At 48.6% G+C, this 11395-nt stretch overlaps 2 protein-coding genes across 3 annotated transcripts; both read right to left on the bottom strand.

The window, feature by feature from the left end:
* Nucleotides 1-708: 708 nt before the first annotated feature.
* Nucleotides 709-3597, bottom strand: LOC142862374 (zinc-alpha-2-glycoprotein-like). The gene is made up of 3 exons (XM_075994848.1): nt 3594-3597; nt 2995-3255; nt 709-986 (listed from the first exon to the last, which is right to left on the bottom strand). Exons 1-3 carry the CDS (start codon nt 3595-3597, stop codon nt 709-711), a joined length of 543 nt encoding a protein of 180 aa, XP_075850963.1.
* A 1057-nt stretch (nt 3598-4654) lies between these two features.
* LOC105868418 (zinc-alpha-2-glycoprotein-like) lies at nt 4655-9750 on the bottom strand. 2 transcript variants are annotated; one of them, XM_075995319.1, is made up of 4 exons: nt 9633-9749; nt 8378-8638; nt 6103-6369; nt 4655-5203 (listed from the first exon to the last, which is right to left on the bottom strand). In XM_075995319.1, the coding sequence occupies exons 1-4, from the start codon at nt 9724-9726 to the stop codon at nt 4881-4883; spliced, it is 945 nt and encodes a 314-aa protein (XP_075851434.1). In that variant the 5' UTR covers nt 9727-9749; the 3' UTR covers nt 4655-4880. The 2 variants fall into 2 exon arrangements, with proteins under 2 accessions (XP_075851434.1, XP_075851435.1); XM_075995320.1 differs by lacking the exon at nt 4655-5203 and adding an exon at nt 5616-5729 and having other exon boundaries at nt 9633-9750.
* Between the last annotated feature and the right edge of the window lie 1645 nt (nt 9751-11395).

Genomic DNA, 11395 nt, shown 5'->3' with positions numbered 1-11395 from the left:
TCCCTGCTTGATCATGGAATGTCCCTGGCTCCTGTCCTCCTCGCCCCCACTGCCAGCTTACACTGACTTGCAAAGGCACCCACCTGCGATGCCCACACTCCTCCCTGTGTTCTCCCCTATCTCAGTGACTCACAGCTCCCCCCTCCCTCAGTCTGAGCCCAGCTCCTTAGAGCTGCCTGAGTCCCACAATCTCCTCCCTGCTCCATCGCATAGTCCTGCTTCTGACTACCTCTCAGAGCAAATTCTCAGCTTGTGGCCACATATTGTAGTCACAGTTGCTCATTCTGGTCCTTCCAGGGCAGACATTTGACATACCTGCCTTCTCTCCAACCCCAGACAGGTGGCAACTTTATAGAGAGAAGCACCAATGGGATTTGGAATCTGAAATATCGACTTTGTGCCCAACCGCAGCCTCTTAAGGACAGTGTTAATGTAACCTCAGCTTCCTATGGTAGCCCCATCCGTCAATTGGGGGAAATTTAGGGAAGCTGCCATTGAACTGATGTCTTTTTCTCACCCATCCTTTCTGAAATTTTGATGAAGGTTTTTTTTGGCTCCCATGTCATGTCTTTTGAGGGAAGGGTGTTCCTTTCACCTCCTGGAGGTGTGAGGGACATCAGGGATGGAGGTTACCAGCCTAAGATGTTCCCTGAGCTCCTAGCCTGAGGCCACATTTGTCTGTCTCAGCTCAGTACTGGGGAGCAGGGATCAGTGAGTACCTTGCCAGTCCACGATATGCCTGCTGTAGTTCAGGTACCTCTGCAGGATCCCAGGACACTCCTCCTCCAGGTACTCCTTGGCATTCTGCAAATAGGGTTCCCACTTCTTCTTGGTGTTCGAGGTTGCCAGGTTCAGTGGTACCCAGGTTGGGATTTTTTTGTTGAATTCAATGAAGTCCTTTCTGTCATAGGCATACTTCCAGAATGCTCCACTGCTTCTGTTATTTTTGAGCTCACAACCGAACCTTCCCTGAAAGATGTGAGACCCTGAAGCCTCCCCCAAACCCAGAGGGAGCCAGTCAGCCTGGTGCCAAACACTGAATGACTCTTCCTCCTATTCACTTTCAACTCAATAAGATGAATGGTTTCTGCAATCTAAGCATGAAGTCCCTTTACCATGGCGAATAGTTTTACTACCTGGACATAGTGGGCAGAGGGGGAAACCTTGGTTTGGAATTTCAGACAGTCTGAGATGAGACATGTTCTTCCCAAGCAGGGAACTTAAGAGTGATACAGAATATGGGCAGATTTCTAGCCCTCTCCAGCTTACCTTCTAGTGAAGGTCTTTGATTTATGTGAGTGCAGATGATCATGTCACAACCACCAAAAAGTGCATTTCAAAATTCAATAGAAATTACTAATGGTTTCTTAGAGATTATGGGCATCTGTCCTTTTCCCTAGGCGGGATTCATAACATCACCTGATGAAACCTAATTTGATCACTTTTCCCTCCTTTCCAGTGGTTGGTATCTTTATTCCAAACCTCTAAAGCCCCAACCTCTTTGCCTGTTAGCAACAACTCTCAGACACTGACCTCCTTTGGGCAGAGTGTCACAACTTCTTCACCATGTTTGTAAGAGCAGGTGTTTATCTAATACTGGTCAGTGGTGTTGGCACAGGCTGAGAGCTGTCTTGCCTTGTGGGCTGATCCCAGATCTCTCTCTCTGCCCACCTGGCTTGTTTCATGACGTTGAGCCAGTACCTCTCTGTGCCTCTCTTTGCTCCTTTGTGAAGAGGCAGTGGCAAAGTAGTAATGTGGGGGTGATTGTGAGCATTTATCATGTGAGTACCTGAGCCTGGCACGTAGCAAGTGTTGAATAAATGTTAGCCTTTATTAGTTTCTAATGCCCCGTGTTTATTTCTTCATCCTCTTTCCTAATAACTATTCACTTGGACATTTGTATTCCAGTTAACGAACGACCCCCTGTGTCCTTCCTAGGCACCTGTACCTCCTCTGTCCTATTTCTGACTCACGGCCCAGGCCACTTTCCTTACCAAGCCTTCCCATTCCATATCATCCTTATTTCGCAGACTTTTTGTGTCCCTTTGCAAACCATTACATTATATCTAGCTTCTTGGTATTTTGTGCTCAGAATCCCACATTTTAACTCCCACCCTATAGTAATTTGACATCCATAGTCCACCAGGTGTAAGACTGCCTGCCTAGGGAGGCAGGCTGTGTGTTTGGGAGAAAGAGTATGAGGCTGAGTAGACATGGACAAATCTCTGTGCTGTCTCTGCTCCAGCTCCACACAGCACACTTGCAAGACCCTTCCTATATCTGTTCTATAAGGACAGGGACATCTTTATGGCTCCATGTAACTCTAGCATTCTGTGGTTGTAAATCCAGCACTTACTGAGCTCCCAGTGTGAGTTTTGGCATGTGGTAGGTTTCCTTTCTCTATTCATTCAAAATATTAATAATGCGCAAATGTTGGCTGCACCCAGTCCTAGGAGATAGGATACAAGGGAGAGTGAGACAGACTATTTTGTCCTTCGTGGAACAGACAGACACATTTTACAGCATCTCTGGGATGTAGGTCCCAGTGTTTCCGTTTTTGCAGATTTAGATCAGGTATTTAAGGAACCTGAATACTGTCTACAGCTAGTGGAGTTTCGACCCTGTGAACCCAGGTGTGACTGATGCCAAGATTGCTTCACTTTGCATCCAACACCCCTTAACAGGGGGTGAGTGTGGGACCTTCTCCAGAGGGGTCAGCCTGAGACAGGTTGGGTGTGGAGGAGAGAGGTCAGAGGTGCCAGGAGAAGGCATGACTCTGGCATCTCTCCTGGTGTGCACTGAGGCCTGGGGTGAGGAGGGGGAGCACCAGAGCCGGAGGAAGCAGGTGCTGTGTGGTGGGGGATGGGCATGTGTTCATGATCTCTTCTTGTGCCTCCTGTTCCTCATCTGGACAGGGACCATTTCCATCCCTCTTACCCCTTGCCACTGCCTCTGTGCTAAGACCCTCCACCTAGCTGTTTGTTGTGCACTGACCATTTCTGTCATAGTAATAGTCCATGATGTCTTGCAGCGTGTCCAGGAAGATGTCCTCCCTTGCCTGCTGAAGGTTGCTCTCCTCATCCCAATCCTCCATTCCTTCCACGTGCCTCCATGGTCCCACAGGCTCAGCCTTCCTGCTTTCACTGTCGTAGTGGAAGGATTCCTGGTCATTGAGGAAGCCGACGGCCCAAAACTTGGGGTAACCTTCACTGGGCTTGGACAGCCTGGTGTAGAGATAGGTCAGACAGTAATGATCTGCAACATAGGGTTAGGGTTAGGCAACCAAGGGCTTCTGTGGACCCCTTAATTTTCATTGTTGATGCTGAGTGGATGCCTGTGTCCCAGCCCTACTCCCAGTGACGTCCCTTGTCAGGCCCCTGTACCCTCCCCTCTCAGCTGCCTCACACCTACCTCGTGAGGAGACTTCTGACCTCTTCTTGGGTAGCTACCTTAGGCCTTCCTGTCTCCTCTGAAGTCTGAGTCCCTCCAGGAAGTTTTCTCTGATGTCTGAGTGGTGCTGGGCCCCTGTCCTCCTCGCCACAGCTGGCCATCCTTGGGTCTTCCGAGGTTTCTTTCCCCTCATTCTTCTCTACCCATCTCCCCTGCTGTAGGCGAGATCAGATCTCACTCCAGTCTTCCTCAGCCCTGGGTGGTTCACATGGACTTTGATTTCCTCATTGATCTGAAATGTTTATCCTTTCCTTTTTATTTGTAGAAGGTGTCATCATATGTTAGAATATATTTTTTCCTCTTAACAATTTTTGTCTTTTTTTCCTGGGGTTCCTCTACTGTCCAGATAGGACTTTTTGTGCCAGAAGAGGGGAATGTAGATTTTAGGTAGACTAATGGAATAATTTCTTAGATTTGTTTTTCAACTTGGAGCAGAAGCAGTAAAAAAAAAAAAAAAAAAAAGTCATAGCCTTCAAAGTCAGGCTTTCAGGAAACATAAGATGGTTGAGTCAGAATTCTGATTGGTGGGAATGGTTTCTTTCAGGATCTCAGCTAGGAGGACTGATTTGGAGTAATCTGGGCTGGGAGGGGCAGGAAGTTCTTGTCCCTCAAGTAAGAAAACCACAGTCCTAGGCAAGTGACACTTAGAGAAGAGGTAAGGTGTGAGAGCTCTGCTCTATCTTTGTGGTTGAAACCTGTGAATGGCCATGGTGACTTAGCTTAACAAACAGAATCGCAGGGATTTGGCGGGACTCTAAGAATCTCAGGGCTGGTTCCTGCTTCCTTGAGTTGTGCCCTGGGGGGCTGAGGGTTCTCAACCAAGCTCTGCTGTGTGTGGGTCAAGGCCAACATGCTGTGGAGCAGCAGGAGAGGAAGGAGATGTCTTACAGGGAATTCTGTGGAAACTGAGGCATAGAAGAGTCTTGATTTGTTTTGCAGAGGATGCAGAGGTTGCGTAATTCTGAGTCATCACAGGGAGAGGGGCCATGGCCACATCTATGGATGTCAGCAGTGGAGGCCTGGACCATACCCAACGGACCAGGTGGTCTAAGTCACACTTGGGATAGCCCAGGTTAAGATACCCAGGAAACATGGCTTTGGGTAAAGACTAAGAATATGGGAAGATTTGAATGCTGAGGAGTAGGAAGAATGGTGAAGTTCGCTCTCACTTTAAAAGTATTCCAAAATGAAAAACACTCGTGTGTGTTGTGCTAGGCAAGTTTATTGTTTATTACATTCTACAGGTTGGACTCGGGGGCCGTGATTAGCAAGGTGAGGCGACGTGGCCATGAGAGTCAGCTCAGTTCCCGGCGTTTTACTCCTCTCTTGAATCCGTCTCCTCTCTGTCCTGTGCACTGCTCCTGGCCCTGCCGATGCCACTGAGGATATCTCGTGAAGTTCGGCTCTCTCACGACTGGCAAAAAGGATGGCTACTGGGACTTAGTTCCCCCACTGCCCCCGGCCCCTGTGTCCTGCCTGCCATACGAGGGCACCAAGAAGGGCTGGGTCAGGGCACCATTCTCCGTGTCGCAGTAATGAAGGTCTCCTTCCTGAGCGATCACCCCTAAGAGCACGGAGGACAGGTAAATGCACCCTCTGCTGGGAATGAGGTCACCCCCTGGCTCAGAATCCTGCACCTCACACCCCAGAGTCCATAGCAGACCAATTCCTTGTGGGTCGAGGTCATTGGACTGGCATATGTGGATAACGTCCTCTCTGGTCTTGCGGCTGGTTCCTGCCACAGAGGGAGGATCTGTGGAGGAATAGAGGGTGGACACTGACGAACGAGGGCGAATTCTCCTGGCCCTTGTCTGTTCCCACTGCCCCTCCCTGGATGTCAGGGATCAGCAGAGCTCTAAGTCTGTACCTGCCCCCAACCCCCACTCCCTTGAAAGCTTCACAGAGGTGGGAGAGGGGTGAGGCCTCATTCAGGCCTTCCCTGCTAGATCATGGAATGTCCCTGGCTCCTTTCCTCCCTGCCCCCAGTCCCAGCGTGCACTGACTTGCAAAGGCGCCCACCTGCGATACCCATGCTCCTCCCCGTGTTCTCCCCTATCTCAGTGGCTCGAAGCTAACCCCCTCCCTCAGTGTGAGCCCAGCTCCTTTGAGCTACCTGAGTAATCTCCTCCCTGCTCCATCGCACAGTCCTGCTTCTCACTACCTCTCAGATCAAGTCTCAGCTGGTGGTCACAAATTGTGGTCACACTGGCTGGTTCTGCTCCTTCCAGGGCAGGCATTTGACACACCTGCTTTGTCTCCAACCCCAAGACAGGCGGCATCTTTGTAGAGAGAAGCACCAATGGGATTTGGAATCTGAAATATGGACTTTGTGCCCAGGTCTGACTCCTATGGACAGTGTTAATGTAACCTCAGCTTCCTGTGGTTAGCACCATCCATCAATTGGGGGAAATTAAGGGAAGCTGCCATTGAACTGATGTCTTTTTCTCACCCATCCTTTCTGAAATTTGGATGAAGATATTTTTTTTGATCCCATGTCATATCCTTCAGGGAAGGATGTTCCTTTCACCTCCTGGGGTTGTGAGAGACATCCAGCTTTGGAGGTTACCAGCCTAAGATGTTCCCTTAGCTCCTAGTCTGAGGCCACCCTGGTCTGTCTCAGCTCAGTGCTGGGGAGCAGGAAGTTGTGAGTACCTTGTCTGTTCAGGATAGGCTTGCTGTAGTTCAGGTACCTCTGCAGGATCCTAGGACACTCCTCCTCCAGGTACTCCTTGGCATTCTGCACATAGGGTTCCCACTTCTTCTTGGTGTTCCAGGCTGCTGGGTCTAAGGGAACCCAGGTCGGGGTTCCTTTGTTGAATTCAATGAAGTTCTTTCCATCGTAGGTATACTTCCAGAATGCTCCACTGCTTCTGTTATTCTGCAGCTCACAACCGAACTTTCCCTGAAAGGTGTGAGACCCTGAAGCCTCCCCCAAACCCAGAGGAAGCCAGTCAGCTTGGTGCCAAGCACACTGAATGACTCTTCCTCTTATGCACTTTCAACTCAATAAGAGGAATGTTTTCTGAAATCTAAGCATGCAGTCCCTTTATCCTGGCAAATAGTTTACTACCTGGACATACAGCTGGCAGAGGGGGAAACCTCGGTTTGGAATTTCAGGCAGTCTGAGATGAGATGTGTTCTTCCCAAGCAGGGAACTTGAGAGATACAGAATATGGGCAGATTTCTTGCCCTTCTACAGCTTACCTTCTAGTTAAGGTCTTTGTTAGATTTATGTGAGTGCCGAGGATCCTGTCACAACCACCCGAAAGTGCATTTCAATATTCAATAGAAATTACTAATGGTTTCTTAGAGATTATGGGCATCTCTCCTTTTCCCTAGGTGGAATTCATAACATCACTTGATGAAACCTAATTTGATCACTTTTCCCTCCTTTCCAGCGGTTGATATCTTTATTCCGAACCTCTAAAGCCCCAACCCCTTTGCCTGTTAACAACAGCTCTCAGACACTGGCCTCCTTCGGGCAGAGTGACATCGGTTCTTCACCGTGATTGTAAGAGCAGGTGTTTATCTAATACTGGTCAGTGCAGTTGGCACAGGCTGAGAGCTGTTAAGCTACATGGGCTCAAATCCCAGATCTCTCCCCACGCCCACCTGGCTTGTTTCATGGTCTTGAGCCAGTAGCCTCTCTGTGCCTCTTTTTGCTCCTCGTGAAAAGGCAGTGGCAAAGTAGTAATGTGCGGGGCTATTGTGAGCATTTATCATGTGAGTACCTGAGCCTGGCACGTAGCAAGTGTTGAATAAATGTTAGCTCTGATTAATTTCTAATGTCCCGGGTTTATTTCTTCATCCTCTTTTCTAATAACTATTCACTTTGACATTTGTATTCCAGTCAATGAATGACCTCCGAGTGTCCTTCTTGGGCACCTGTGCCTCCCTTCTCCTATATCTGACACACAGCCCAGGCCACTTTCTTTACCAAGACTTCCCATTCCACATCCTCCTTATTTCTGCAGAGCTTTCGTGTCCCTTTGCAAACTTTTATATTCCATTTACCTTGTTGGTATTTTGTACTCAGAAGCCCACATTTTGACCCCCACCCTATAATAATTTACAATTCAAAGTCCACTACCCCTGAGACTGGCTGCCTATGGAGGCAGGCAGTGTGTTTGGGAGAAAGAGCACAATGCTGGGACACAGGGACAGGTCTCTGTGCTGGCTCTGCCCCAGCTCTGCACACCACACATGCATGACCCTTTCTATATCTGTTCCATATGGACAGGGACATCTTTATGTCTCCATGTACTCTAGCAGTCTGTGGTTGTAAATCCAGTACTTACTGAGCTCCCAGTGTGGGCTATTGTGTGTGGTACATTTTCTTTCTCTATTCTTTCAAAATATTTCTATTGAGAAAATGTTAGCTTCACCTTGTCCAAAGTGATGGGATACAAGGGATAGTGAGACAGACTATTTTGTCCTCCTAGGATCAAACAAATTTTACAGCATCTTGTGGAGGTAGGTCCCAGTTTTTCAGTTTTTGCAGATTTAGACCAGGTAGTTAAGGAACTTGGGCACTGTCAGCTAGTGGAGGTTGGACAATGTGAACCCCAGTGTGACTTATCCCAAGGTTGCCTTACAGTGGACCCAACACCCATGGACAGGGGTGAGTCCGAGAACTTCTCCTGTGGGGTCAGCCTGAGACAGGTTGGATGTGGAGGAGAGAGGTCAGAGGTGCCTGGGGAAGGTGTGACTCTGGCGTCTCTCCTGGTGTGCACTGAGGCCTGGGGTGAGGATGGGGAGCACCAGGGCGGGAGGAAGCAGGTGCTGTGCGGTGGGGGATGGGCATGTGTTCATGCATCTCTCCTTGTGCCTCCTGTTCCTCATTTGAACAGGGACCATTTCCATCCCTCTTACCCCTTGCCACTGCCTTTGAGCTAAGACTCCACCCAGCCGTGTGTTGTGCACTGACCATTGCTGTCATCGTAATAGTCCATGATGTCTTGCAGCGTGTCCAGGAAGAAGTCCTCCCTGGCCTGCTGAAGTTTGCTCTCCTTATCCCAATCCTCCATTCCTTCCACGTGCCTCCATGGTCCCACAGGCTCAGCCTTCCTGCTTTCACTGTCGTAGTGGAAGAATTCCTGGTCATTGAGGAAGCCGACGGCCCAAAACTTGGGGTAGTCTTCACTGGGCTTGGACAGCCCAGTGTAGAAATAGGTCAGAGAGTAATGATCTGCAACATAAGAGAAGACTTTGAGTGATGGTGTTCTCACCAGGGAGTCCCACTCTGGTGCTGCAGAGGGACAGGTGGGAAAACCTGGCCACTGGGCCTCCCCTCCCCATCTCTCTGCCCTCAGCCTCCCACCACTGGGGCCTTACTTAAGGGAACAGGCTTTTTCCTTCCGGGATGGCATTTGAGGGACCATCCTGTGTCTTCACTATGTTGTATCGTCTACTTGGCACATAAGAGGATGGATATTTCTTTGCCTGTGTGTATACATATTCAGACTCTGTGACTGAATTTTGACTGAAGGGTATGTGAGTGGAAGGAATGTCTTTCTCCTGGTCCAAGGCTCTAGGAGCTGACTTGGCCACTCTATCTCACTTCCCTTTAAGTGGTGGCTGTGAAGACCCCAGAATAAAACAGAACAGTCATAAGATCCAAAGCCTGCATCTCTTAGTCACTCCGTGGAGGAGAGGAAAGGGCTCGATCTAAATTGAACTTGCCCTGAGTGAAAAATAAACAGTGTTATTCAAGTCTGACAAATACATATAGTTAGAAGACTTAGGAGGAGAGTACTAGAACTGAAGAAATGACCTAGAATGGATCAGCCTGCATTAAGACTAAGAATGATCTTAGAATTCCCAGGGTTTCTATAAATGAAAAAAGAAAAAGAAAAAAGAAAAAAGAATTCTCAAGCTGTATCTTGTATTTTGGTACAAGACAAGGATTGTAGAGGGAGATATATCCATAATAGGTTCTATAATTAATTTGTGATATAACTGACCTGGGTGTTACAAATTTTGGATTTAATATGGCAGATTCTTAGTTCAAGTACTGAATACTCCTGGCTGTCTGTCAGCTGAGTTGGGTGATGTCCCTGGACACCCATCACTGTTGTACACTCAGGAATCCCAGCTGTATCAGGGGCTCCTCCCAAACCCATGAGTCCTGTTCTTCACTTCTTTCCAGGCCTCTCCAGTCCCTATCCTTGCTCCCCACTCACCATCTTGGGCGTCCTGGGAGACTGCAGGACCCAGTAGGAGCAGCAGAAACAGCAGGACAGGCACCATTGTTACCAATGTTCCTGTCTGTAACATTCTGAAGTTCTGGGCAAGAAACCCAGGTTTTTATCTGAGTTGTGGGGCCCTGCCCATGGGAGGAGAATCTACAGGCCAATAGGAGTGCCACGATGGGCTCCTCCCCTAAAGGTGAGGAAAGAGGACACAGGAAGAAGGCTGGGGAGTGGTTGTGGTCAGTTGTTCAACAGACAGAATCAGCAGATTGAGAGATGAGACAGCTGGTCTCGGGACTGGGGCATGGTGTCTGTCTCAGGTGGAAGGATGTCAGTGGGCTGGAGCTGTGTGTGGCAAGGGACAGATGGCTGGGATGTGTGTCAGCCTCCAAGTGTATGATGACATCCTCATGGGAGGAGTATGAGAATTAGGGTTTTGTCAGACTAGACTTCATCTTTCCTCTCTGGAAAAGCTCTCAACAGGTCCAAAACCTGGACATGAGTAGATCCCAGCAGGGGTGTGACCATCACTGTTTCCCACCACACCCTGCCCTAGCTCTGTGTGGAGGACATTCACATTTCTCCCTGCTTGTATTTCTATTCTTGGGGAATCCTTATCTTCCACCATGGAAAAGGAAGTAGCTAGACTCCCTCTTTTGCAGCCTCCCTTGCCATAGAAGAACCAAGTGTGCACATGGCTTGGGTTCATCAGGCAGGAGCTTTTGCCGTGGACACTGAGTCACGGTCAGAGAAACAGAGAAGCAGGTACCATGGACAATCCCTTCTGTTGGTCTTGGCAGTGGCCAGAACTGCCAGCTCCTGGGGCAGCAGGGCAACAGTAGCCATGGGGATGTCCAGTATCCAGTCCTTGGTGATGGCATATTGGTCCTTGCCATGGCATCTGGTGCTCCCTTCAGGCAGCTGCAGTGTGTTTCCAGGACTAGTTGTGGGGTGTGACTTTGTGCTTCTGCCTAATTCTGAGTCTGGGCTCTTTGTCCTGTCTGTGGACTCTGAGAACTAATCAATAGAAAAATCAGTTTTCTGCTTAAAGTCAGATTTCAATTATGTTTGTGATGATGAATGATCGTGACTGATAAGAAATGGGCACAAGGTCTGTTTTCAGGCAGTAGTTGCTCAGGGAAATGGAGGGACGGCAACCTGACACTGGTTACAGGGCTGTATTGTGCTGAACGCATTGACTGTGCTGATGTCCTGGGGGATTTCTGGCAGGCCTGGTGCCCAATGACAGGTGACACAGCTGGCTGAATACTGTCTAGTGGTGGACTAGGGTAAAATGTTCTCAGAAGGAATGGTGTAGGTCCACAGTGGCTGATACTATAAGAAACAGTGAAGCACATGAGGAAACCAAGGTCCAAAGGCTGGGAAAATGAGTCCAGAAGTGGTAGAAAATGTAAAGAAAAAGAGAATAAACTCAAGTGCACAGATTAATCACTTACAGTGCAGTCTGAATATTGAGAAATTTCTGTAGTAGCGCAGAAAGAATCTTTTATCTTTCATAGTTGCTGGGATGAAAGAGATAAAAGCCGCCAATAAAGCCCTACTATGAAGACCTAAATAGCTGGGGGTGGGTCAGGTACTTGTAGGATACACCTGTGGTCCCACCTACTGAGTAGGCTGAGGTGGGAGAGTCTTGAGTTCAAGCCCAGCCTGGGATAACTAGTGACACCCTTGTCTACAAAAAATATAAAAAATTATAAATATGTTAAAGTCAAACAAACAAACCAAAAACCGCA

This window comes from Microcebus murinus, chromosome 19 (assembly GCF_040939455.1).
Source record: "Microcebus murinus isolate Inina chromosome 19, M.murinus_Inina_mat1.0, whole genome shotgun sequence".
Lineage (NCBI taxonomy): Eukaryota > Metazoa > Chordata > Mammalia > Primates > Cheirogaleidae > Microcebus > Microcebus murinus.
The sequence above is the reverse complement of the archived record's forward strand: the minus strand, read 5'-3'. Positions and strand labels throughout refer to the sequence as shown.

Excerpts from the sequence above, each read along its gene's own strand:
- LOC142862374 (XM_075994848.1), bottom strand. Across the intron at positions 987-2,994 it reads CTATTACTATGACAGAAATG|GGTCTCACATCTTTCAGGGA; the intron begins GTCAGTGCACAA and ends GGGAGGCTTCAG.
- LOC105868418 (XM_075995319.1), bottom strand. The coding sequence starts at position 9,726 with ATGTTACAGACAGGAACATTGGTAACAATGGTGCCTGTCCTGCTGTTT. Across the intron at positions 8,639-9,632 it reads CTCCCAGGACGCCCAAGATG|ATCATTACTCTCTGACCTAT; the intron begins GTGAGTGGGGAG and ends CTTATGTTGCAG. Across the intron at positions 5,204-6,102 it reads GCCTATCCTGAACAGACAAG|ATCCTCCCTCTGTGGCAGGA; the intron begins GTACTCACAACT and ends ATTCCTCCACAG.